Genomic DNA, 27,176 nt, shown 5'->3' with positions numbered 1-27,176 from the left:
ACAGCAGTTCTGAGAGTTCCCATGCGAGTTCTACACACTCCTTACCTTTGGTGTATTTTCCATTATTTTGGCCCTTTTGGTGGATGTTTAGTAGATCTCATTGTGGTATATGTGAGATTGTATTTACATTTCCCTGATTCTGTGTGTTTATTGACCACTTGGATATTCTCTTTTGTGAAATGTCCAAATATTTTGCTCATTTTTCTCTTGGGTTGTCTGCCTTTTTCTTGTGGATTTGTAGGGATTGGTTGTTTATTTTATACAAGTCTGGTCAGAAATATATGTGTTCTGGCAAAGACAAATAAGATAGGTGCAGGCTTAAAACTTGTGGAAGGTGTAATAGTTGAGAAAGAAAGGGAAAAGTTTCAACTTCTGTATTTTCATATTTTCCAGAAAGCCAAGCTCTGGTTCCCCTGTCCAGATTACATGATTACAATAACACAAAGAGGGAGTTACAACCCAGAATAAGTTAGAGATAATAAGTAACGCTGTACTTTAGCGTGAGTGTCAGGCTCCAGGCCCAGATAAAGTGCCTGAGAGTTGACTGCAGAACAGTCTCCAACTCCTGAGGAGGCTGTCATGGTCCTTGCAGTTTTATAAGTAACCTGGACAAAAAATAGAAGCATGCTTTCCATGTTGGGGGCAGGGGTGGCAGATAGGATAGAATAATGTCTTCCCAACACTGGAACGCAGCTCAAAAGCAGGGGAAGAGACCCTGAGGGTGGCTTTCGCATTCAGGCCAGTAGTGCGGTCGCAGTGAGGGTCCAGGCTCTGCAGCTTGTCTTGGAAAAAGAAGCGGAGGGTTTGGTGTTTCTCCTTCTGGCCACAAGCTTCATATGAGCCTGCATGGTGGTGTTGAAGGAGATTAATGTGGTCTTGGTCACACTTAGGCAAGTGAAGTCCAGGTCACAGGATCGTCTTGAAACTTGAGTGCTTCATTCAGTTCATAACAGTGCCTTTAATTGGACCATTAACAATCTGGTGTGTGACTTGGGGATGGTGACCATGACAGAGGTTTAGGGAGTTAGGATTAGTTCCAAGTGGGAGTGAGGTCATGGAGACCTCAAGCTGCCTTCTAGAAGACCATCCACACCAGCCCTTCCCCCGCTTCCCCAACTGGGCGTGTCCATACCTGCTGGGGTTGCCTGCTTTGTGGCTGTCCTCATGGACTTTCTTGTTTGCCATTGCCTCTGTAGGACTTGGTGGCTGATACAGTCCTCGAGAGGTGTGTTGGGAACGGGGAGGCCAGTGGTGAACATTAGAGGCGGGAGTTGAGGGAAGTGCTCAGTGGCAGAGTGGCTGGTGCAGTAGCCGGTGAACCCCTCGTGCTGGAGTTAAGTGAGGCTGGTCCACGGGATGCCAGAAGGGCCCTGAGGGGGGCAGTGGAGTGACGTGCAAATCTTCTGATAACAGTTCATGAGGAGAGTCGTAGTGACACTTGCAGACCACGTTTGTGTGGTCTGAGCATCCACAAGAGTTCCTGGGAGAGGTCACTGTCTCTGGACCCCTTGCTTGTGACGGTCCAGGCCTGGGGTCCTCAGCTGAGACCCCAGTGAGGTGATTAATTTGTCTGTCTCACACTTTAGGGTGCTTTGCGTGTGGGATGGAAAATGGATTCCGAGTCTATAACACCGATCCACTAAAGGAAAAAGAGAAACAAGGTAAGAGTAACTGACATTTCTTGGTTTCTGCCCTTTTCTAGCCCGTAGAGTCTAGATTTTATCTTGCAGATTAGAGGGGAGCTGGTTTTGAGAAGTGAACAGGGTTCGTGGCCCTGTCAGCTTGGATGCAGCTGTCCTCTTTCTTCCGTTGAGCTTCTATGAGTGCTGGGCCCTGTGGGCCTAGTGCAGTGGTGATTCAGCCGGTGTTGGCGACTCTGGGTACTCTGGTGAATCCAGTACCTGCTAGCCCTGCTGAGAGAACCAGGTGCGGTTGTGCTGGCCACTTCACTCTTCCTGTTGAAGTGTGAAGCTGTAGGGAGCTCAAGTGAGGGCTTTAGTTACAGCACGTGGGACTTTGACTCTTAAAATGACCCACACTTAGAAAATACTATTGTAGCAATATAGTTGCTTCTGTTTACTTATTTCAGTGTCTTAAATTATGTTTTCATGGAGTAAAAGTTTTCAAAAGCTGGAATTAGGAATTCTGTTGGTAAAATAAAATAATGGTGGTCCTTTTCCCATTTGACAGGAAAAATGTGTAATTTACAGGTAGAATCATCCCATTTTCTTCTTCTCCTATGTATTTTTCTTAAGCTTTTAGTGTCTCCTGGTCCTTATCTGCCAACGGATGAACAAATCTCAGATAAATCGTAAACAATGAGAAACATCCTTTTCCTTCCTGCAGTTGTGGTTGTGGTTTTTATTCAATGTGCAAGTTATATTTTCTGATGCAAGAACTGTTTCTCATCTGTAAGAGGAAGTCACTGCATTCTTAAGCTTTCCTATCAGCCCCTTTCCATTTTGACAACTAATATCCTACATCAGGGATTTTCAGAATCTTTTTTTTTTTTGGTGGTGGAACCTCTTTGTCAAGTAAAATCTTCCATACAACCCTGGTATGTAAAACAGTAAGTGGTGCTTTATATTCAGGAGTTTATTTTGTAAGCTGAAGTCTATAACCTTTATTTATTAGAGAAAGACCATGTAGCTGGTTAGTAAAGGGCTCAGACTCTGGGCCCACACTATTTATTTATTAATTTATTATTTATTTATTTTTGGCTGTGTTGGGTCTTCGTTGCTGTGCATGGGCTTCCTCTAGTTGCGACGAGCGGGGACTATTCGTTGCGGTGCGCGGCCTTCTCATTGCAGTGGCTTCTCTTGTTGAGGAGCATGGGCTCTAGGCACGCGGGCTTCAGTAGTTGTGGCGTGTGGGCTCAGTAGTTGTGGCTCAGGGGCTCTAGAGCGCAGGCTCAGTAGTTGTGGCGCACGGGCTTAGTTGTTCCGCAGCATGTGGGATCTTCCTGGAACAGAGATAGAACCCGTGTCCCCTGCATTGGCAGGCGGATTCTTAACCACTGCGCCACCAGGGAAGTCCCTGGGCCCACACTGTTTAGATCCCAGTCCTGCTCTGCTCCTTGTCACGTTGCTGTGTAACCTTGGGCAAGTTCCTCACCTGTTGACCTCAGTTTCTTGATGTGTGAAAAATGAAGATGATAACTGCCTACCTCCTAAGGTTATTGTAAAGACGGATGAATTAGGATGCGTGAGACACACAGACGAGTGGCGGTACACACAGAAAGTGCTTTGTAAGCTTGTGCCCTTGTCATTGGTGGCAGCAGTGTTACCCTTAAAGAGTGGGTCTTTGGGATTAATGAGTGTTACAGGCGACAGTGGAAGTCTCCTATCAGTCTTCTATGCTGCTGACTTCTATTTGTTTTGTTTTGGTTAGGTAGTGAATTAAGACAACTCTTTTTTTTTTTTAATAAATAAATTTATTTATTTATTTATTTTTGGCTGCATTGGGTCTTTGTTGCTGCACGCGGGCTTTCTCTTAGTTGAGGCGAGCGGGGGCTACTCTTCGTTGCGGTGCGCGGGCTTCTCATTGCAGTGGCTTCTCTTGTTGCGCAGCATGGGCTCTAGGCATACGGGCTTCAGTAGCTGTGGCACGTGAGCTCAGTAGTTGTGTCTCGCGGGCTTTAGAGCACAGGCTCAGTAGTTGTGGTGCACAGGCTTAGTTACTCTGCGGTATGTGGGATCTTCCTGGACCAGGGCTCGACCCCGTGTCCCCTGCATTGGCAGGCGGATTCTTAACCACTGCGCCACCAGGGATGCCCCAACAACTCTGTTTTATACAGAAAAATAGTTACAAAATATTTTGAAACAGCTTAACTTGAAAATTTCAGGATTCGGTATGCGGGCCTCTCACTGTTGTGGCCTCTCGCATTGCAGAGCACAGGCTCCGGATGTACAGGCTCAGCGGCCATGGCTCACGGGCCCAGCCGCTCCGTGGCATGTGGGATCTTCCCAGACCGGGGCACGAACCCATGTCCCCTGCATCGGCAGGCAGACTCTCAACCACTGCGCCACCAGGGAAGCCCTCAGGATACTTTTTACTTAAATTGACCTACTAACTTCGGAGTTACAGACTTTAGTTTCAGAGTTGAATCATTAGAGGCATATTAAAAACTGCTTCCTAATTAATGAAATGTTTACAGTAAATCTAGGATTTCTTATAAAAATAAGTTAAACTAGAAGCGTCTAAACCTCCTAGGTGCCGGGAAGGTTTGCTGCTGTCATGTCACAGTGCCGTGTTTGTTCCCTGTCCCTGCTCAGCTGCACTGTGTCTGGGGCAGGCCATCCCCGAGCTTAGCTTGTAGTGAATTTTGAATTTGCGAGGGATCCAGCAGGGCTGTATGGTGCTTACTAATGATGTGTTTAAGGACTTCTCCTACATGCACTTGCAGCCTTGTCTGCTGCTGCATTTCTGGCAATTAACTCAACAGTAGAAAATAGGCAGAAGACTTGACCTTATTCCTTTTTTATCTTTGAGATTTACTTTCCTAAACGAGGAAGGAAGTGTGCCTGCATTGTAGGGTCATTCCCAGATCTGGGCTCTCGGCCTTGTCTCTGCTGTGACCGTGGCTCTGAGTAAGGGGACTGCGCGACTGGCTGTGAGCTGAATGCCTCTTGCAGGCACACCCACCATCGGGTGGAGCTGGCAGTGCTGGGATGCCATCTTGGGCATCCCCAAGACCCCAGTGGAGGCAGCTTTCTCCTCCGAGGTGGTGTAGGTCCTGCGTCCCATGCACAGAGCAGCATGGCTCAGCTCGGGGGAGGCGTGGGAGCCCTGGGAGCACAGCCCGTGTGGTGTTCTCACAAGGATGCTGTGGGGTCAGAGTGTAGAACTCAGATTCATGTATATCACATACACATCCAAGCATATCCTGGAAGGAAGGTTCAAATCATAATTTGAACAAAGATGTGTCAAGAGTGATGCCTTTGGGTAAAATTATATCTAAGTGATTATAGAAATAAAAGGAGTACTAAAAAGTCAACGCCACTCTTCACTTAGAAACACAACCCTCCCACATTCCAAAGCTGACTAGAACTTTTGTAGCCTACACTGGATGAACTTGCAAGGTCCTCAGGGCGGGCAGCAGGGTCCAGAGGAGTCCCCTTGTCTTTAGTGCCGCCCGCCTTTTCCTCCATGTGACCAGTGCTCACACATGTGACATTGGCAGCCATGTGTGGGGAAGCAGAGGGGACACAGAGGCCTAGAGGGGATGCCGAGTGACAGGTGGAGCAGCAGGTGAGTCTGCTTGTTCCTGAGCCCACTGAATGCTGCACTGGGGGCTGAGGATGCAGTAATGAATAATATGGGCAGGGCTCACGCCAAGGAGTACTTCCCAGAACTTCTGCTGCCAGTGTCCTTGTCCCCACGGTGAGCCACAGGCCCCCCCCCCACCTCTGCAGGAGACCCTCCAACACTAGCAGGTAGGTCTGGTTCGTCTCCCCTGGGGTCACTGCTCCTTCCCCTGGGTCCCGATGCACACACTACTTTGTGTGTGCCCTTCAAGAGCGGAGTCTCTGTTTCCCCCAGTCCTGCTGAAGTCCTGCAATCAATTCCCACTAGGCTTCAAAGTCTGATTCTCTAGGAATTCCTCCTCCCATTGCCGGACCCCCAGGTTGGGAAGCCTGACGTGGGGCTCAGAACCTTCACTCCAGTGGGTGGACTTCTGTGGTATAAGTGTTCTCCAATCTGTGAGTCACCCACCCACCAGTTATGGGATTTGATTTTACTGTGATCGCGCCCCTCGTACCGTCTCATTGTGGCTTCTCCTTTGTCTTCGGATGTGGGATATCTTTTTTGGTGAGTTCCAGTGTCTTCCTGTCGATGACTGTTCAGCAGCTAGTTGTGATTCTGGTGTTCTCTCAAGAGGGAGTGAGAGCACGTCTTTCTACTCCGCCATCTTGGTTTCTCCTCTCCGGTATCGGCCTTAAAGGATTTTATCTGAAGGAAAAAATTGGGAAAAAGATGCTAGATGCTGTGGTACATCCTGACACGGAGGTACAGCCATGACACACTGTTAGAGGGAAGAGTTGGAAAATAGTGTGATGGTGCCAAATGGTGCCATTGGTTTGAGTTCAATGCAAGTTACACGCATGATCTCGTTTACAGCTGTTTCTACTTTATGCTTTTCTGTGTTGTTTTATTTTCATAGTGATAATATATAATTTGTATAATGAGAAACAAGATATTTCCATTAAAAGAAAACTCCTCGGAAATAGAAGGAGCTAGGGGTTGCAGGGCAGAGGCAAGATGAAAAGGCAGGGGGCTGCCGTCGTGCCAGGAAGGCTGAGTTCTCCCCTTTCGTATAAGAGCCTCTCAGCGGAATGGAGGTTAAGCCAACAGTTAGACGTCCTTCTCCCCCATTTTATTTCAGTTTCTTTTCTTTTTTTTTTTTTTTGCCAAGCTGCTTGTGGGATCTTAGTTCCCTGACGAGGGATCGAACCCGAGCTCTCGGCAGTGAGAGCGTGGAGTCCTAACCACTGGACCACCAGGGAATTCCCCCAGTTTCTCATTATTTTTGAGGCAGGTTCTGTAGGAAGAGTGGGACCTGTCAGGTATTGATTTGTGCCTGAAGCTTTCATCAGTTGAAGTTTCCAGAGCCTGTCTTGTGTCTTCCATCTCTCTCTGTAGTTTAGTCTGCTGCATAGCCAGCTGCTGGGCCTGGGGACTTTTAGAGATGTGGATATTAACGAGCATCCTTGGGCACATGTCTCTGCTATTCTGTCAGTGAGTGATGCCTGTTGATCTTTCAGGACCAGCCCTTGGGGCCTGGGACTCGGGGGCTCTAATGGCAACCTTGGGCTTCCTTTTGGAAGACCCCCTCCTCTCCAGCTGCAGGAGGTGGGGGTCAGACACCCTTGGGGGCTGTGGCAGGTGCTCACTGGGTTGGAGGCTGTGGCCCTGGGTGGGGGTCGCTAAAAGTCCTCTGACTCTCCTGGAGTTTGGAGTCTCGCCTTTGATTGCTTCCGCTCTTCCCAGGAAAGCCTCACGTTCCCCTTTCTCTCCCTCACCAGTTGATGCTGAAAAATCTGCTTTTCTCTTCCTTTCCAAAGGCCAGAGGCCATAGCAGTTTACAGTGGTCAAAACTGCTGTCTTAATCCTTAACTATTAACATCTTTGTAATCTTGACATTGATTTTTTTTTAATTGCATCAGAGTCAGCCATAGATAGGCATCAAGGTAACACAAAATCTGATTTCGTATAATACTGGGTTTTTGTTGTTGTTGTTGTTGTTAGAAAGAGGCTTAGAGAAAAATCATAGCCTGTACCATTTAAGTTAAAACCTTTTAAAAACTTTTAAACAGAATGTAATATCCTTTTAACACTTTTTTTTTTTTTTTTTTTTGCGGTACGTGGGCCTCTCACTGTTGTGGCCTCTCCCATTGCGGAGCACAGGCTCCGGATGCGCAGGCTCAGCGGCCATGGCTCACGGGCCCAGCCGCTCCGCGGCACGTAGGATCCTCCCGGACCTGGGCACGAACCCGTGTCCCCTGCATCGGCAGGTGGACTCTCAACCACTGCGCCACCAGGGAAGCACATTTTTGGTGATTTCTTCACGTGGAGTACTTCAGTTTTTGTTTTTTTCCCCATCCCACCCAATCGGTTCTCTGTCCGTGTCACATTTCAGAAGCTGTTGTGCCTCCTGGCATTTCTTCATTCTCCCATTAGCTTGGTTACATCTTGCTAAGGGAGTGACTCGCTTTTAGAACTTGAGAAAACTCATGACTTTAACAAATCCAACATTAATAAGTTTGAAGTCTCAGTGCTCGCATAGTGTTGTGTTAGTATTAAATATTCTCCCTTGGTTGGATAGTATTTTGAAAATATGTTGGTTACCTCTTGGCATAATTCACAGGTTTCTCTAAATAAATTTGATTCTAGAACTTAGTGAACCTGCACTGAGGAAATAATTACACTCCTAACAGACCCCCAGAACTGTTCATCTTGCAAAACTGAAACTCTGTCCCTATTAGACACTGACTCCCCTTCCCCCTCCCCGAGCCCCCACCATCCTACTTTCTGTCTCTATGAATTTGTCTACTCCAGGGACTTCATATAAGTAGACTCATACAGTATTTGTCCTTTTGTGACTGACTTATTTCATTTAACATAATATCTTCAAGGTTCATCTGTGTTGTACCAGTGTTGTACCATGTTCCGGAATTTCCTTCCTTTTTAAGGAGTAATATTGAGTAATATTCCATTATGTGGATGGACCATGTTTTGTTCACCCCTTAATAGACATTTGGGTTACTTCTACCTCTTGGCTGTTGTTAATAATGCTGCTGTAAACATGGGTGTGAAAATATCTCTTCACAGCCTTGATTTCAGTTCTTTTGAATGTATACCAACAAGTGGGATTGCTGGATCATGTGGTAGTCTGTTTTTAAATTTTTGAGGAACCACCATACAGTCTCCAGTAGCAGCTGCACCAGCAGTACACAGGGATTCCTATTTCTCTACATCCTTGTCAACACTTGTTATTTTCTGTGTGTTGTTTTTTGTTTTTTTTGTTTTTTTGATAGTGGCCATCTTAATGGTTGTGGCAGGATATCTCATTGTATTGTTGTTTTAACTGAAGTATAATTGATTTAAAATGTTGTGTTGGTTTCTAGTGTATGGCAAAGTGATTCAATTATCCATACATATATCTTCTTTTTCAGATTCTTTTCCATCATAGGTTATTACAGGATAACTGAGTATAGTTCCTTGTGCTATGTGGCAGATCCTTGTTTATCTATTTTATTTTTTAAAATTTATTTATATATTTTTGGCTGTGTCAGGTCTTCATTGCTGCACGCAGGCTTTCTCTAGTTGCGGCGAACAGGGGCTACTCTTCATTGTAGTGCATGGGCTTCTCATTGCGGTGGCTTCTCTTGTTGCAGAGCACGGGCTCTAGGCACGCAGGCTTCAGTAGTTGTGGCACACAGGCTCAATAGTTGTTGCTTGCAGGCTCTAGAGCGTGGGCTCATTAGTTGTGGCGCATGGGCCTAGTTGCTCCACAGCATGTAGGATCTTCCCAGGCCAGAGCTCGAACCTGTGTCCCCTGCATTGGCAGGTGGATTCCCAACCACTGCGTCACCAGGGAAGTCCTACCTATTTTATATATAGTAGGGTGTATATATTAATCCCAAACTCCTAATTTATCCCCCCTCCCCCGATCCCCTTTGGTAACTGTAAGTTTGTTTTCTGTATGTCTGTGAGTCTATTTCTGTTTTGTAAGTAAGTTTATTTGTATCAGTTTTTAATTATTTTATTTTTACAATATTTATTTATTTTGGCTGCGTTGGGTCTTAGTTGCAGCACGTGGGATCTTTCATTTCGGCACGTGGGCTTAGTTGCCCCGTGGCATGTGGGATCTTAGTTCCCCAACCAGGGATCGAACCAGTGTTCCCTGCATTGCAAGACAGATTCTTAACCACTGGACCACCAGGGAGGTCCCATTTGTATCATTTTTTTAGATTCCACGTATAAGTGATACCATATGATATTTGTCTTTCTCTTTCTGACTTCACTTAGTATGATAATCTCTGCATACTATCTCCATATTGCTGCAAATGGCATTATTTCATTCTTTTTTAAGTCTGAGTAATATTCCATTATGTATATATATATATCACATCTTCTTTATCCTTTCATCTGTCAATGGACATTTACATTGCTTCCATGTCTTGGTTATTGTAAATAATGCTGCTGCGAACATTGGGGTGCATTGTATCTTTTTGAATTAGAGCTTTTTCTGGATATATGCCCAGGAGTGGGATTGCAGGATAATATGGTGAACTCTATTTTTAGTTTTTAAAGGAACCTCCATATTGTTCTCCATAGTGGCTGCACCAATTTGCATTCCCACCCATAGTGTGGGAGGGTTCCCTTTTCTCCACACCCTCTCCAGCATTTATTATTTGTAGACTTTTTGATGATGGCCATTCTGACTGGTGTTAGGTGATACCTCATTGTAGTTTTGATCTGCATTTCTCTAGTAATTAGCGATATTGAGATCTTTTCATGTGCCTGTTAGCCATCTGTATGTCTTCTTTGGAGAAATGTCTGTTTAGGCCTTCTGCCCATCTTTTGATTGGGTTGTTTGCGTTTTTTTGTTACTGAGTTGTATGAGCTGTTTGTATATTTTGGAAATTAAGCCCTTCTTGGTAGCATCGTTTGCAAATATTTTCTCCCACTCTGTAGGTCACCTTTTTGTTTTGTTTATGGTTTCCTTTGCTGTGCAAAAGCTTTTAAGTTTAATTAGGTCCCATTTGTTTTTGTTTTTATTTCTATTACTCTAGGAGATGGATCCAAAAAAATATTGCAGTGATTTATGTCAAAAAGTGTTCTGCCTATGTTTTCCTCTAGGAGTTTTATAGTATCTGGTCTAACATTTAGGTGCGTTTTTTTCTTTTGGTTTGGTTTATTGTTGTTGTTTTGGGTTTTTTTGGCAGCGCCACGTGGCACGGGGGATCTTAGTTCCCCGATCAGGGATCGAACCCATGTGCCCTGCAATGGAAGTGTGGAGTCTTAACCATTGGACCACCAGGGAAGTCCTACATTTAGGTTTTTAATCAATTTTGAGTTTATTTTTGTATATGGTGTTAGAGAATGTTCTAATTTCATTCTTTTACGTGTAGCGGTCCAGTTTTCCCAGCACTGTTTATTGAAGAGACTGTCTTTTTTCCGTTGTATATTCTTGCCTCCTTTGTCATAGATTAATTGATCATAGTTTGTGGGTTTATTTCTGGGCTCTCTGTTTTGGTCCATTGATCTATGTGTCTGTTTTTGGGCCAATACCACACTGTTTTGATTACTGTAGCTTTGTAGTATAGTCCAAAGTCAGGAAGTGTGATTCTTCCAGCTCTGTTCTTCTTTCTCAGGATTGTTTGGCTATTTGGGGTCTTTTGTGTTTCCATACAAATTAAAAAACTTTTTTGTTCTAGTTCTGTGAAAAATGCCATTGGTAATTTTATAGGGATTGCATTGAATCTGTAGATTGCCTTGGGTAGTATGGTCATTTTAGCAATATTAATTCTTCCAGTCCAAGAACACTGTATATCTTTCCGTATGTTTGTGTCATCTACAACACACTGACAACAGAATATCAGAAAGAGAAATTAAGGAAACAGTTCCATTTACCATTGCATCAAAAATAATAAAATACCTAGGAACAAACCTACCTAAGGAGGCAAGTGACTTGTACTCCAAAAACTAACATGCTGATGAAAGAAATTGAAGATGACACAAACAGATGGAAAGATATACTGTGTTCTCATTGTGGTTTTGACTTGCATTTCTGTATTTAGTGATGTTGTGCATCTTTTCATGAGTGTTGAACACATATATCATCTTTGGAGAAATGTCTATTCAAGTCCTTTGCCCATTTTTTATAATCCAATTATCTGACTTTTTTTTGTTTCGTTTTATTATTGTTTTAGGGTTGTAGGAGCTCTTTATATATTTTTGATATTAACCTCTTATCAGGTATATGATTTGCAGACATTTCTCCCATTTTGTAGGTTTCCTTTTCACTTTAAGTTCTTTAATGCACAAAAGGTTTTAAAGTTTCATGTAGTCCCATTGGTCTGTTTTTGCATTTTTTTAAAAAAATTATTTATTTATTTATTTGCCTGCACTGGGTCTTAGTTGCGGCATGCAGGATCTTTAGTTGTGTCATGCAGGATTTTTTATTTAGTTGCAGCATGCAGGCTCTTGGTTGCGGCATGCAGGATCTAGTTCCCTGACCAGGGATTGAACCCGGACCCCCTGCACTGGGAGCGTGGAGTGTTAACCACTGGACCACCAGGGAAGTCCCAGTCTGTTTTTGCTTTTGTTGTCTGTGCTTTTTTTTGGGGGGGCGGGGAGCGGGCCTCTCACTGTTGTGGCCTCTCCCATTGCGGAGCACAGGCTCCGGACGCGCAGGCTCAGCGGCCATGGCTCATGGGCCCAGCTGCTCCGCGGCATGTGGGATCCTACCGGACCAGGGTACGAACCCGCGTCCCCTGCATCGGCAGGTGGACTCTCAACCACTGCGCCACCAGGGAAGCCCCTGTTGTCTGCGCTTTTGATGTCATGTCCAAGAAGTCATTGCCAAGTCCAGTGCCATGAAGCTTTTTGCCTTTGTTTTCTTCCAGGAGTTTTGTAGTTTTGGATCATCTTACATTTAGGTCTTTAACCCATTTTGAGTTAGCTTTTTTTAAAAAATTAAGTAATTTAATTAATTTATTTATTTTGGGCTCTGTTGGGTCTTCATTGCTGTGTGTGGGCTTTCTCTAGGTGCGCGGTGAGCGGGGGCTACTCTTCATTGCAGTGCGTGGGCTTCTTATTGCGGTGGCTTCTCATTGCAGAGCACAGGCTCTAAGCATGTGGGCTTCAGTAGTTGTGGCTTGCGTGCTCTAGAGCGCAGGTTCAGTAGTTGTGGCACACGGGCTTAGCTGCTCCACAGCATGTGGGATCTTCCTGGACCAGGGATCGAACCCGTCGACGGACCAGGGATCTGTCCTCTCCATTGGCAGGCGGATTCTTAACCACAGCACCACCAGGGAAGTCCCCTGAGTTAGCTTTTGTACATGATACAAGTTAAGGGTCAACTTCATTCTTCTTTGTTAGTTTTCCCAACAGCGTTTGCTGAAGAGACCGTCTTCTCCCCCGCTGGCGCTCACCATTTGTTTAATAGCCGGTTATTACAAGTTTTGCTCAGCTTTGTTCTGTTGGAGTCCATTAATCTCTTCAAGAGTGTAAAGGCCGAGGCTGAAGGTTAACCAGCAGCTAATCTCCCTGTGCCTAGTGAGTGCATCCAGGGAACCAGGTGGTGCCTGTGGTGATGGAGGCATGTCCTGCATTGTGGGGTGAAGGATTCCTGTGTGGTCATGGGTCTGAGGCCACACACTGAGCCGAGAGCGGTTTAAGGACTGAAGCATTGTAGTCCTTTGAGTTTGGGCTGTGGCCACATCCTGTTACAGCCAGAATTACTTGAGGTGGCTTGTGTGTCACAGGACCATTAAATTGTTTATAAGGAGAGCTGTGTTCCTTGTGGATAATGTTAAGCACAGAGTCCTTTCTAGGGTTTCTGCTAGGCCTTGAATTTGAAACTTCCCCTTGAGCAAGCTGATGGACTTTGAGTCCATCTTGGGTGGCTCTGACTGGACAGGTAGGAGTCAATTTTTGGGCTAACTTGTGATTTTCAGAGGTTTTGTTTCCTGGCTTGCCCCTCACTGTCCCAGGAGCTCATGGTCACAACAGACCAGAGTGGAAGGTGGGGAGATGGGGTGGGGTGGCCCTGCTGCGACGGGAACCATTCAGAGTGCAGTGTGCTTTCCTGAGCCCCACACTCCTCTTGGGGTTTCCTGTTGCTCCCCTGAGAGAGCGTGTTGGGCTTCCTTCTGTCGTGGAGCACAGCTGAAAATCTGCTGGACATGTTCATCTTCACATAATTTGTGAACATTTTTGAGCATTTCGGACTTCCAGTGGAAGAGGTGTTTAAAGTGGTGAAAAGGAATTCCAGCTTTTGCATCACAGCATACTTTCTCAGAGCTTACAAATTTTGCTACACCTTAAAATATGAACTCAGATATTTCATACATTTTGCTACATTGGCTTCTTAGACTCTTAGTGTTTACACATGAAAATATAGTTCATGATGACAGGATGCTGAGAGGTCTGAAGCTAATTATTTTCCTAGCCGGTCACTATTCTCATTTCTGATGGCAGATACAAACTGCTGATTAAAAATCAAATTCTGACTGTTACGTTTTTACTTTTTTTCTTTTTTTTTATTGTAAAATATACATACTGACTTATTTTTATCATTTCAGAATTTCTAGAAGGAGGAGTTGGCCATATTGAAATGTTATTTCGCTGCAACTATTTAGCTTTAGTTGGTGGTGGAAAAAAGCCGAAATACCCTCCGAACAAAGGTAAAGTAATCCTGCATTTAATAATGCACCTCATGTGTAGTCCTCTCTTGAACTTTTTAGAGTATCTTTGTGTCTCTGGCTACATTGGATCTTCCCTGGTGGCCCTGTGACACATGAAAGACTAGTCCCTGGGAAAGAAACATCCAGAAAGAGAGTGTCTTTTCTCTGCTGCTCCTGGGAAAAGAAACGTGTGACCAGGGTCACTTGTCCCCATGGACATAGAGCACGTACTTTTCAGTTGTGTTGGCTGGATGGGGGCCTTTGCCCCATTTTGTTCTGGATATTCTGCGGTTGATGTCCTGTGCTGTGAGTTCCTTTTAAAGCCAGGTGTGGGGAGGCTGCTTCTCCTGCAGAGAGCCACTGACTCACAGAAACACAGAGAACAGACAACAGCTGGGCTCTGGGTTGAGGAGTGTTGTTCCTGGTATGTGTGTGTGTGTGTCTGTGTTCAAAGAGATGGCATTGTAAAGAGTGTGGCTCTTTGAAAGTAAAGGAGAGGGACTTCCCTGGTGGCACAGTGGTTAAGAATCCGCCTGCCAATACAGGGGACATGGGTTCGAGCCTTGGTCTGGGAAGATCCCACATGCCGCGGAGCAGCTAAGCCCGGGCACCGCAACTACTGAGCCTGCACTCTAGAGCCCGTGAGCCACAACTACTGAAGCCTGCATGCCTAGAGCCCGTGCTCCACAACAAGAGAAGCCACCACAATGAGAAATCCGCATACCACAACGAAGAGTAGCCCTCGCTTGCCGCAACTAGAGAAAGCCCGCACGCAGCAATGAAGACCCAATGCAGCCAAAAATAAATAAATAAATAAATAAATATTTAAAAAAGGAAGAAGAATTACTTGGGCTCCTTGGGGATGGGCAGAGATTCTGCCGCTGGATCAGTCTTTGTCATATGAAGAATTTCATTGATCATTGGTGAGGAGTCAGGAGCCTAGCCCACCTGTGGCACTGTTGGGGGGTGTCACTGCTCCCCGCCCCCAAGGGACCAGTGGACCGGATAATCTCTGGGGTCTCTTTCACCTGTAACATCTTATTCTCAGTAAAAAATTCCGAGAAGTGAAAGTCTCAGAAATTTTGCAGAAGGAAAAAATTTTTTAGAAGAAAGAAATTTTCTAACTGAACATTTTGAGTAAAATTTAAGCTTTTTGTAGTGTGCTAAGGGCAATTTTTAAAAAAGAACTTGGTCTGTTTAAACTTTTGTAAGATTAAAAATACATTTTTTCAATGTCAAAATTACTGCTTAATATTTTAATAATTATCAATTAAGATGCATGGTGTTACAGTGTAAAGAATCTGGTGTCTTTGGTTTGTGAAAACAGAATAAAACAGGACTGGAGGAGACTGGTTTGTCACGGTCACCCACTGGGTCCTGACAGGGTGCTGTTCAGGAAGCAGAGAGGCCCTTTCCATTTAGGAGGAAGTCCAGAATTTTGAAATATATTTTTTGCTATTAGGAACTGTATCAGGAGACAGACACACAGAATCCCGCCCAGTACATTTAAAATTTTTGGTTTCCTGCAGTAAGGCAGCTCACAGCCCTCAGAGGCCATGGATTTTTCTCACTATCGAAGGCATCGTGTCTGGTCACTTTGCTTTTGTGAATGAGAATTTGTGCTGCTGCCTCTGGGGCTTCATCACACTGTTTCCAGATGTTTCTGAAAATGGAGTTCACCCGTATTTGTGACACCCTTGACATGCGCATCTGTTGGCTTCTGTCTGGTTTGGGCCGGTTTGGGCCAGTTTGCGTTTGTGTTGAGTTGTAGGCTTTCTGGTGTTAGGTTGCAGGGCCAGAGGAAGTTCACTGATGCTTTCGTGTTCAAGAGTAGAGTGTCCTTTGCCCAGAAGGTCGTGAACATCTGGTTTGGGGAAGATACTATTTTCAGTAAGGTAACTGTCTACTCACTGACATGTTGGTGCCCTCTAAGGAAGAGCCGATGGGAGAAGTTTATCAAAGATGGTGTTTGAAGGAGCAAGAAGAGCACTAGTCTCCGCTTCAGTTTTGAGTGGTTATAAATTATAACCTCTTCGATAGTAAATACCTCTTATGTTACTTGATAATTTTGGAAGTTCTGGTAGGCTGGTATTCAGTTCTCTCTTGATTTGAAACTTAGGATACTTACCCCTTATGGCAAAACTTACCCCTGAATTCCACCGGGCTATTGTTGGTCATGGTGTTGGGACCTTTAGGGGAAACATTCTTTCCTTCCATTCTCAGTCAGCCGTAACCTGACTGTTTAGGGAGCTTATTTCCCTCACCCCACACGCTTTGTACCCAGCTTTTCAAGTGGAAAAGAGGTCTGGACATACGCTCCTCATCCTCCAGGGTTGTCTGTAAATTGTCTCAGCCCTTGGGACATAAACTGCTAATCCATCCTGACGGAAGATTGTAGTGTGAGCAGAAGATATTCCAGAGCTTGAAGCAGAGCGAGAACAGTCAGGGCTGAAGAACACTGGCCCTGGTTTTTATGTGTCTGATTTCCCCATGAAACAACCCTTTCTTTTTTTTTTTTTTTTTTGCGGTAAGTGGGCCTCTCACTGTTTTGGCCTCTCCTGTTGCAGAGCACAGGCTCCGGATGCGCAGGCCCAGCGGCCATGGCTCACGGGCCCAGCCGCTCCACGGCATGTGGGATCCTCCCGGAACGGGGCACGAACCCGTGTCCCCTGCATCGGCAGGTGGACTCTCAACCACTGCACCACCAAGGAAGCCCATCTTTTCTTTTTTTTTTTTGACGTGGTAAAATATTTAATGTCTGTAGGTGTGCCTCACCCTCCCATTCCTGTTACAATTCAGTAGCCTCTCCAAACTGACTGTACCAGAGAAAACGTGGACACTTTTCCCAGCAGAGTTCGAAAACCATTAAGGCCCTGATACTCTTGGTTCAGAAATGATAGCAGGTGAGGTCTTTCCACAGCATGCCTCAGGTCTCTCTGCTCAAGGAAAAAAGCCCCCCAGCTCTACAGGACTCCCGAGGTCTTCTGTTCTCTGCAGCCTGGCGCTGGGAGCTGCGCCGCTGGAAATAGTGATAGGCTCGGGCACTGCAGAGGTAGCCGCCGTAAGCAGTGAGGGGCATCATGGAGGCGGAGGAGGTCTTGTAGCCAGTGTCGGCTAGTTGCTTGGCAGTTGGCATGTTGCCTCCAGCCTGCGTGACCTCCTAGCACAGCCGGACCCTTTCTTTTCTTAATCCAGGTTTATCTGTAGCACTTGGTACCTGTGGCTGGGCTTGCTTTTTGGCTCAGTCTAGTAGAACCAAGGAAAGAGAGGTGGAGAGAAGTTTGCCTAAAAACTAGGCAAGGTTTGGCAGAGAGGAGGTTCAAGTGTGCTTGAATGTCTGTGTGCATGCCTGTGTGGGTAGAGAGGCAGAAACTGGCTGCCTGAGGTGTGCGCAGGTGTGTGGTTGCTGAACAGGAGGGTGGGGGGGGCCGGGGGGGCGGGTCTGAGACCTGGGGGCGGGACCGTCCTGCCAGTGGGAGAGCCTCGTGTCCCCTCACCCCCCGCCAGCTCCCAGTCAGGTGTTTGTGATGTGAGGACCCCTTCAGGAGTGGCCTTAGCAAGCCAGCCCCTGGCCTGTTCATTACCATGTTCTTACATTCTTTCCTGTTTCAGTGATGATCTGGGATGACCTGAAGAAGAAGACTGTGATTGAAATAGAATTTTCTACCGAAGTCAAGGCTGCCAAATTACGGCGAGATAGGTAGGTTTGGTGTCTCATTTTTAGAGGTGGAACAGTCACTTTCTCTGAAGATGGCTGAAATCATTTTATATTGAAGGAAGAGAAGTGTTCAGGAAAACGATGTATAAAAACGTGAGACTGTAGTTTATGACCCAAGGACATAAGGAAGGCAGTGAGTTTTATTTGCCTCCCAGGATCACTTACAGGTGAGTGGTTGGTGGGTGTGGGTGAAGTGCACCTCCATGGACCTGGCCCCCGGCCAGCCCTGCCCCCCCAGCTCTCAGTCCTTCAGGGGAGCCGTCCCACCCGACAGGTACAGACTGAGGACTCGAGTTTGAACCTTGCATTGCCTCCCTCTTAGCCCACACTTGTCCAAATGCTGCCTCGTAAATGTTTCAATCTGAAAGTAAAGGAAAATTCAGGAACTCCTCACAGAAAAGGTGTCATTGAATCTCACCTGTTGAAAGTAGCAGGTCTCTCTCTCTCGGCTGTTGCCTTCCTGGGGTTTAGGAGAGCACAGGAGTTTTTCCTAGTATGTTGATGGAGGTAGAGCAAAGCTTCATCACTTTGGATTTTGGTGTGATTTACATGTTATGCTCGGCTGTGGTGTGATTTACATGTTATACTTGGCTGTGGGAGGACAGATGCTGAACCAGACAAGTGTGAATAGGGGTCTGTCATCCCTGCACTCATAGGTAGACTTGTTTCTTCCAGGAATGTCAGCATTTAGGGGCTCGTAGTAATGCAAATCCTGGAGCCAAATCAAGGATATTACACTTTCTTACATTTCTGGATTGTCAAGACGTGTCTAAAAGTGTGTTAAGATAGAATTTCTGCCTTTGTGTCCTACTTGGTTCTTACTCTAGACAGAATATTTGATGACAATGCCCTCCCAACCCTTGGGCTATACTTTCCTCCAGCCGGGTGAGAGGCGCTCATTCCTAGTGCCAGCCTCGTGCCCAGGGGCTCCCTGCCAACCTGCTCCACAGACCTTGCTGCCCAGTGCCTGGGTTCAGGAATGACCCTCTTTTTTAATAATTAATTTGGCTGTGCTGGGTCGCATGCGGGATCTTCAGTTGCAGCATGCGAACTCCTAGTTGCATCATGTGGGATCTAGTTTCCTGACCAGGGATTGAACCCAGGCCCCCTGCATTGGGAGCGTGGAGCCTTAGCCACCACCAGGGAAATCCCAGGAATGACCCTCTTGTATTTGCTCTTTGCGGTGTTTCTGTTTCCAGATGATAAGAACAAAAATCACAAAATGTTTGAGTGTCACTTTGGGGGAGAGAAATTCTGATGGTGTTTTTTTCTTTCCAGAATTGTGGTTGTTTTGGACTCTATGATCAAGGTGTTTACATTCACACACAATCCTCATCAGTTGCACGTCTTTGAAACCTGCTATAACCCGAAAGGTAAGAATCCAGAGGAGGATGGATGGTGGAAACTGGCTTCCTGGGTCTGATCCAGGCGGGACGCAGACCCATGCTGGGTGCCTCTCCTCCAGGTGGTCTTGGAGTGGTGTCACCCTAGTGGTGGGTCCTGAGGCATCTGGGGCTCTGGGGAAGGGTCTGGGAGATGCAAGCTCCCCACCTCGGTCCCTACCTTCTCCCCTGAACCTTCCCGCGGTCACAGCCCCGCTTCCTCGCTGTGGTTCTAAGATCCTGCCTCTTACCAGAATCATCGGAGTCCCTCTTGGGATTTTTCACTGTCAGCCATTCAGGAGCTCTATGGTGAGCCCTGGAATCCATGTTTTTATTAAGTTCTGAGACATTTCCTTCCCTTTTTCTTCTGGCTGGTGGATTATGTGTGGCTGACTTTGTTACTCATTTTATCATGTTAACTTTGCTTTTAAAATTTTGGAGTTTTTTCTTCTAGCTTTATTGAGGTATAATTTACATAAAACTCATTTTAAGTGTATCATTTGTTAAACTTTAGTCATTGTAAACAGTTGTGTAGCTGCCACCACAGTCAGGGCAGAACAATCCCGTCACCCAGGAGTTTCCCCAGGCTGTGCCCTTCCCCGCCTGACCTTCAGGTTTTGCCTTTTCAGATGTGTTTGGTGTCTTTCTCTTAGCTTAATATTTTTTAGATTCCTCCATGTTTTTGTGAGTGTGCTATTATTTTGCTCCTTTTTATTACTGAGTAATATACCATCATATAGATATACCACAGCTGTTGATCCATACCAGATTTTTGGCTGTTATAAATAGAAGCTGCTGTACATGTTTACATGCAGGTCTTTTTGTGGATGTATTTTTTCATTTCTCTTGGAGTGCAATTGCTGGGTCATATTGTAATTATTTTTTAGATTCCATATATAAGTGGTAACGTACATTATCTGTCTTTCTCTGTCTGACTTATTTCACTTAGCAAAATACCCTCTAGGTCATCCATGTTGCTGCAGATGGCAAGATGTCATTCCTTTTTTATGGCTGAGTAGTATTTCATTGTGTATATATCCACTCTCTGTGTTTTGATTGGAGCATTTAGTCTATTTACATTTAAAGTAATTATTGATAGGTACGTACTTATTGCCATGAATTGTTTTGGGTTGTTTTTGTAGGTCTTTTTTGTTCCTTTTTCTTTTGTTCTCGTCCCTTGTGATTTTTTTTTTTTTTTTTTTTTGGCTGCATTGGGTCTTCACTGCTGTGCATGGGCTTTATCTAGTTGTGGCGAGCAGGGCTACCCTTTATTGCGGTGCGTGGGCTTCTCATTGCAGAGCACAGGCTCTAGGCACGCAGGCTTCAGTAGTTGTAGCATGCAAGCTCAGTAGTTGTGGCGCATGGGCTTAGTTTTGCTCCACGGCACGTGAGATCTTCCCGGAGCAGGGATCAAACCTGTGTCCCCTGCATTGGCAGATGGATTCTTAACCACTGTGCTACCAGGAAAATCCCTTCCCTTGTGATTTTATGACTGTCTTTAGTGTTATGTTTGGATTCCTTTCTCTTGTGTGTGTGTATCTATTATAGATTTTTGGTTTGTGGTTACTATGAGGTTTATATATAGCAGTCTGTATATATACATGTGATTATTTTAAATGGCCTGGTCTCTTAATTTCAAATGCATTTTAACAACCCTACATTTTACTCCCCTCTCCCCACGATCTGTTTTTGACATTATGTTTTATATCTTTTTGCTTTGTGTATCCTTTACTTATTGTGGATGTAGATGATTTTACTACCTTTGTCTTTTTTTTTTTTTTTTTGCGGTACGCGGGCCTCTCACTGTTGCGGCCTCTCCCGTTGCGGAGCACAGGCTCCAGACGCGCAGGCTTATCGGCCATGGCTCACGGGCCCAGCCACTCCGTGGCATGTGGGTTCTTCCTGGACCGGGGCATGAACCCTTGTCCCCCGCATCGGCAGGTGGACTCCCAACCACCACACCACCAGGGAAGCCCACTACCTTTGTCTTTTAACCTTCCCACTAGCTTTGTATGTGGTTGATATTACTACTTTTACTCTATATTTACTTTAACCAATGAGCTTTTCTCTTTTAACAGTTTTCATGTTTCTGCTTGTGGCCTTTTCTTTTTTGCTTAGAGAAGTCCATTTACCATTTGTTTAAAAGACTATTTTTTCTGCATTGAATTACCTTGATACTTTTTTTTTTTTTAAATCAAATAAGTGTAAGATTCTTCTGGACTCTTTATTCTGCTCCAGTGGTCTGTGTTTCTCTCCTTATGCCAATATCAGATGACCTTGATTTCTGGAACTTCAAGATAATTCTTTTTTTATGTATGTATGTATGTATTTAGTTTTGGCTGCGTTGGGTCTTCATTGCTGCGCACGGGCTTTCTCTAGTTGCGTCAAGTGGGGGCTACTCTTCGTTGCGGTGCATGAGCTTCTCACTGCGGTGGCTTCTTCTATCACGGAGCACGGGCTCTAGGCGCGCGGGCTTCAGTAGTTGTGGCATGTGGGCTCAGTAGTTGTGGCTCACAGGCTCTAGAGTGCAGGCTCAGTAGTTGTGGTGCACAGGCTTAGTTGCTCCGCGGCATGTGGGATCTTCCTGGACCAGGGATCGAGCCCGTGTCCCCTGCATTGGCAGATGGATTCTTAACTACTGCACCACCAGGGAAGTCCCTGGAACTTCAAGATAATTCTTGAAATTAGGTAGTATAAGTCCTCTAATGTTGTTCCTATTTTATAAGAAATTGGGGGGGTATTCTAGAATCTTTTACTTTGCTTATAACTTAGTGACAGGTTGTCTGTTTCTTAAAAAAAGCCTGCAGAGATTTTAACTGTGATTGCACTTACTCTGTAGGTGGGTGAAGGTAGGTTCCAAGCTGTGGTCACAGGACAGCTCTCCACCCACCACGTCTTTGGTTTTCCTTTGCAATGTGTTATAGTGTCTTTTACATCTGTCGTTAAATTTATTCTTAAGTTTTGGTTTTTTTATGTTAGTGGATTCATTTTTATTTTATTTTATTTTATTTATTTTTTAAGGATTCATTTTTAGATTTTACAATTTTGCATTCTCGTGGCTGACACCCCAAAAGACAGACATTTGATAAAGTTTATTCAGTAATAAGTTCAGCAAATGTTTCCAATTGTGAAGCCATCTCATGGGAGGGAGCTTTGCTTGGCCCTCTGCTGCCCTTCACAGGGAAAAGATTCTGTGAATTATTCTTACTTTTTCATGGGACCTGGAGGGCAGGGAGCAGGTATGGTTGTGGAAAAGCAGAAGCTTTGAGACGGTCCTGAGTCCTTGACGCATTTCCTTGTCTCTGTTTAGGCCTCTGTGTCCTGTGCCCCAATAGTAACAACTCACTCCTGGCCTTCCCGGGCACGCACACGGGCCACGTGCAGCTTGTGGACCTGGCCAGCACCGAGAAGCCGCCAGTGGACATTCCTGCCCATGAGGGCGTCTTGAGCTGCATTGCTCTCAACCTGCAGGGAACAAGAATTGCGACCGCGTCTGAGAAAGTAAGTGGGTGTCCCTGCCCCACAGAGGTGCCCCCAGAGTGGCGTCTCCCGCCGTAGGGTGCAGGCTCCCGGGAAACCAGCCGTTCCCTGAAGATCCTGACCCCTGAGAGGCTCTTAGCCACCTTCTCTCAGGAAGCAAGTCATAGTTGACATAGAGAGTCCAAAAGTCATTTTATTTGGTTGTGCCCCATCTGTTTGGCAGTAGAATTAGTGTTTTTCTAACTGGCTGTAGGCATTATAATTAAGATGCCGTTTCTCTGGACAGTGAGTGAACTGATGGCTCTCAGGGTGTGAAACAGCCCGGGGCCTCTGCCAGGGGAGCGTGTGCACGGGGCTCTGAGAGGGCCATGCCTGTGGGCCTGGGCCCTGGGTCTCCCTGACCCTCTCTCGGCCCCTGCCCGCTGCAGTCGGACTAAAGAGACTCCAGTCTGTTCTCGGTAACAACAGAGGGAAAGTTGAGTTTTAGATGATGTGGGTGAGTTTGGGAACGGGTCGGATGGGTTAATGGGTTTGTGAATATAAATCATTTGAAGAAAACTAAAAAGTTGTGAATCTTTGATAATGAAACACTTCACTGTTTTTCAAAGGGGACGCTTATACGAATATTTGATACTTCATCAGGGCATTTAATCCAGGAACTACGAAGAGGATCTCAAGCAGCTAATATTTATTGGTAAGAAAGCACATTATTTTACCCTAGAGAAGGGGCCCTGTGTGATCCGGAGGAGAGTCGGGACTACCCCCACGAGGCGGGCGGGGGCTGCTCTGCTGGTAGGGGCTGTTTTATTAGCTTGTTTTATTATTACTAATTTAACTGTTTACTTATTATGGGAATATACACAAAAGTAGAGAGAATATTATGATTACCATGAACCCATTGTCCTGCATTTGTTAGAATTTGCTTGTTTTATTTCATCTCTTCACTGTCCCTCCAACTTATTTATTTATTTATTTTTAAAAATTTATTTATTTATGGCTGTGTTGGGTCTTCGTTGCGGTGCACGGGCTTCTCATTGCGGTGGCTTCTCTTGTCGCAGAGCACAGGCTCTAGGCACGCAGGCTTCAGTAGTTGTGGCACAGGCTCAGTAGTTGTGGCTCACGGGCTCTAGAGCACAGGCTCAGTAGTTGTGGTGCACTGGCTTAGTTGCTCTGCAGCATGTGGGATCTTCCCAGACCAGGGCTCGAACCCCTGTCCCCTGCATTGGCAGGTGGATTCTTAACCACTGTGCCACCAGGGAAGCCCCCTCCAACTTATTTTTCAGTAGCATCTTCAGGCAAACACTGGAGGCCTAGTTAGCCCATCTGTAGTCATTTCAGCCTCCTGTGAGGTTGACCTGCTCTTTCTGTGGTGGTTGTTACCATGTCCCACAGTGTCTGTAGCTCTGACAGGGCTGCACCCCTGCTTGGGTGGGACTTCGTTCTTTGTGTCTGTGGCCTTTGCAGGTGTGGAGCTGCACTGGGGCCTGAGTGATAAAAACACAGCTAGTATCTGGATGCTGGATGTAGTGTCCTTGGGGCCTCTGGTGCAGCCCGCTCTCCCATCTGTGTGCTCTCGGGCCCTTCCAGCCAGCCTGCGTGACACCCACCTCTACAGGGCCTGGGTTGTTGGAGGGGGGTTTTTCTCCTTCAAGTGGCATGTTTGGGTGGCCTCAGGGCCCCTGGGGTGGCAGGGTGGTCTGCAGGGAGCCCTTTCCCTCTCCCTGGCACTTGAGGAGGGGCTGTGCCCTCGCTTTGACCATCTGGTTCTGTGCTGAGCCCCGTCAGCTGGTCAGGAGGGGTGGTTCTTAAAATGACTGTCCTGACCACGGGGGGTTGAGGTCAGGGCTCACTCCTGCGTCCACATGAGACCCGAGCTTCGTCTGGTTTCTCTGCAGCATTAACTTCAATCAGGACGCTTCTCTTATCTGTGTGTCCAGTGACCACGGCACGGTGCACATTTTTGCAGCTGAAGATCCAAAAAGGAATAAACAATCAAGGTAGGTTTTCCAGTTAGAAGGACATAACATTGCCTGAGTGTTGCCCCACTCAGTCTGAGTCACAGCCGGGATGCTTTTCTTTGGTCGTTCATTTGATTCTCTGAAAACCAGTGCAGATTACTTGATGCTAAGACAGTGGCATCCCGACTTCCCCTTCCACTAGCTCCTTAGAAAATATCTGAGGAGGATCCAGGCACCTTCCAATGAGGTAGAACTTGGTCCTGAACTCCAACCATCATCCGTGTGTTAGCTGTTCAGAAAATTAATTTGGTGGCAGTAGAGCCCTGTGCCCCTTCTGGTGCTGATGGTTTCTGGATTTATAATAAACCCATTTGTAACAACTTAGTTTTTTCACGTGAAAGATAAAAATTAAAAGCAAAAATAGAATTTAAATCATTAAGGCTAAGCCGACATTAAAGAGAGCTGTGTCTCTAACTTTGTTATGTGACCGTAACTTACTTTCTTTGCTTCCTGTCCTCACAGTTTGGCATCAGCCAGTTTCCTTCCAAAATACTTCAGTTCCAAGTGGAGTTTTTCCAAGTTTCAGGTTCCCTCAGGCTCTCCATGCATTTGTGCCTTTGGAACAGAGCCAAATGCTGTCATTGGTAAGTGGTCCTTCCAGAGGAGAGTGGCCTCCAGGTGTGGTCAGCGCCCCACCAGCTCCACTGGTGGCCCTTCCTCTCTCCTGGGGGTCCTGTGCATCCCTCTCAGGGTCCGCACAGCCACCTGCCCTCCGGGGTCTCCCGGGCAGTCAGTGAGGCAGATCATTTGGTCTTGGAACCAGCGACCAAAGAGGGTTCCCCCATCGCCACACTAGCTGAGTAGATGCAGAACCCCCAGAACAGTGGGGTTCTCGGTCGAGTGCCCCCACCACCCACAGATCCCTCGGGGCTGCTCAGCCTGCACTCAGCCTGTGCAGTGAGCTCAGTGCAGGCTGCTTGCTTTCCACCCTGAGTGACATGGTCTCCTCTGCCCAGCGATCTGTGCGGACGGCAGCTACTACAAGTTCCTGTTCAACCCCAAGGGGGAGTGCGTCCGGGACGTGTATGCGCAGTTCCTGGAGATGACCGACGACAAGCTGTGACCCTCCACCAGGAGTGCGAGCACCACAGGCCCTGGGTACCCAGCGGCCCCTCGAGCTCCTGGGAGTGGTGGTGATGGGCTGGGGGGATGGCCTGGGACCTTGTCGCGAAGCCATACGTTGTCGTCTGTTTTCCAAAGCCAGACCTCCCGAGTCCAGTGTTAAAGGAAGAATCTTCAGGGCACGTGGACACTCACGCCCAACTGCTGGCTTTACCTTTCATTCAGCCGTGACGCTCACTTCATTGGTTCTGCCGCATCGGCCACCTGCAGTTGGGGCTCCGGACAAACTGGGGGTACGTGGAAAAAAGGAGGGACAAAGTGAAATTTGTTTGTGGCGACAGATTTCATCATTTTTACTGAGTCTGTAATGGGGAGGTGAACACACGTGTAAGTGTTGGTTCTCACCAGATTTAAGTGGAACAATCATACCGGCAGCCTTAGGAAAGGAGGAAGGAAGCCCTTCTCCCATCTAAACTGAAGAAAGAGGGCATAGGTCTGGCGTCTCCCTCAAGAGCTGCATGTCGTGCGTCCTCGTCTTTTTGGAGCCATTGGAATTGAGGCAGCACCATGCCCACCCTGTGAGCAGTGCCTGTGGCCTCCTGGTGAAACTCTGGGTCAAAGGGAGTTTCCCTGTTACACGTAGGCAACAGAGTAACGCATAGACTTTAAAACTTAGTCATAGAAGAAAGCGTCACTTAATTTGGAGGATACCAAGGGAAACGGGCGTCTCAACAAAGCAGTGCCTGGTTTCTGTGGGCCTGGAGAGGATGCCTCGGCCGGCCGATTCCACTTCCCTTTCTCACCATCTTTTCTCCCCATTTTTAAGACTAGCTGCACACTAACATTCTGGGAATGAGAGGCACATACTTTTTTTAACGTTTGGTAACTAAAATAGGTTATGGGCTCTATATTATTAGTAGTACTTGAGGTATATATTTAATTTTCTTAAATTCCCTTAAAACTTAATTTTATGTTTGATTTCAGGTTGCAAACATTAAAATCTGCAGCAGCAAATTCTCAGTTTGCCAGTTCTTTTACTGTCATGTAATCAGCTAACTTTGTCTGTGGATTTCAGTGTGAAGTATGCATGTTACTTTTATGTGTATTTAATCATGAAATTTAATTTTGCACACTTACTTGTAATGTTTCTTTTAAATAAAAATGACTAATTTTGTTGTACTCTGTACCCATCAAGGGAAAAGAATCGTATGTTACAAAACCAAAGCCCCAGTTTTAGAACCTTGTTGGACTGCAGGCTATAGGAGCGGCCCAGTGCACTTAGTGCCTAAACTGTCCAGGACTGCGTGGGGGCCAGGTGGACGCCCTGCTGCCCGTGTGGGTGGTGGCCTGGCTCGGGGAGCAGGGGGGAAGAGAGTGATGTTCACTAGCGGTTTCTGTCGTCTCTGGTGGGGAAGCTCTGCCTGAAATCCCTTTGGGGGACCCTCCCTTTGGGGGAGACACCAGCGTGGTGTCGGGCCGCCCGTCAGTGTCCGTCTAACGCTAGCCCTAACTTCGGCCCAGGAGTAGGAGGGCTCCTTCACATTTACATCGTCAGTAGTTTATGTTTTCCCCGAATATAATCCCTTTCGTGTTTCCACAT

The 27,176-nt window shown here is 46.2% G+C and overlaps 1 protein-coding gene across 2 annotated transcripts in view; it reads left to right on the top strand.

Annotated features, from left to right (window-relative positions):
* The window catches only part of WDR45B (WD repeat domain 45B), a 29,590-nt gene extending 2,828 nt beyond the window's left edge, over positions 1 to 26,762 (top strand). The window contains exons 2-11 of one of the 2 annotated variants that reach the window (XM_082678935.1): positions 1,587 to 1,661; positions 13,815 to 13,916; positions 17,529 to 17,616; positions 18,913 to 19,007; positions 22,327 to 22,517; positions 23,105 to 23,190; positions 24,392 to 24,493; positions 24,977 to 25,098; positions 25,471 to 25,612; positions 25,715 to 26,762. In XM_082678935.1, coding sequence (XP_082535061.1) covers positions 1,587 to 1,661; positions 13,815 to 13,916; positions 17,529 to 17,616; positions 18,913 to 19,007; positions 22,327 to 22,517; positions 23,105 to 23,190; positions 24,392 to 24,493; positions 24,977 to 25,098; positions 25,471 to 25,577 — 968 coding nt within the window. In that variant the 3' untranslated portion in view covers positions 25,578 to 25,612; positions 25,715 to 26,762. Of the gene's footprint in view, positions 1 to 1,586; positions 1,662 to 13,814; positions 13,917 to 17,528; positions 17,617 to 18,912; positions 19,008 to 22,326; positions 22,518 to 23,104; positions 23,191 to 24,391; positions 24,494 to 24,976; positions 25,099 to 25,470 lie in introns of both variants that reach the window. The other variant, XM_082678934.1, reaches the window with a different exon arrangement.
* Positions 26,763 to 27,176: the final 414 nt, after the last annotated feature.

The sequence above is a fragment of the Grampus griseus genome (genome assembly GCF_964374135.1).
Source record: "Grampus griseus genome assembly, chromosome: 20".
NCBI lineage: Eukaryota > Metazoa > Chordata > Mammalia > Artiodactyla > Delphinidae > Grampus > Grampus griseus.
This window is presented reverse-complemented; position numbering and strand designations above follow the sequence as displayed.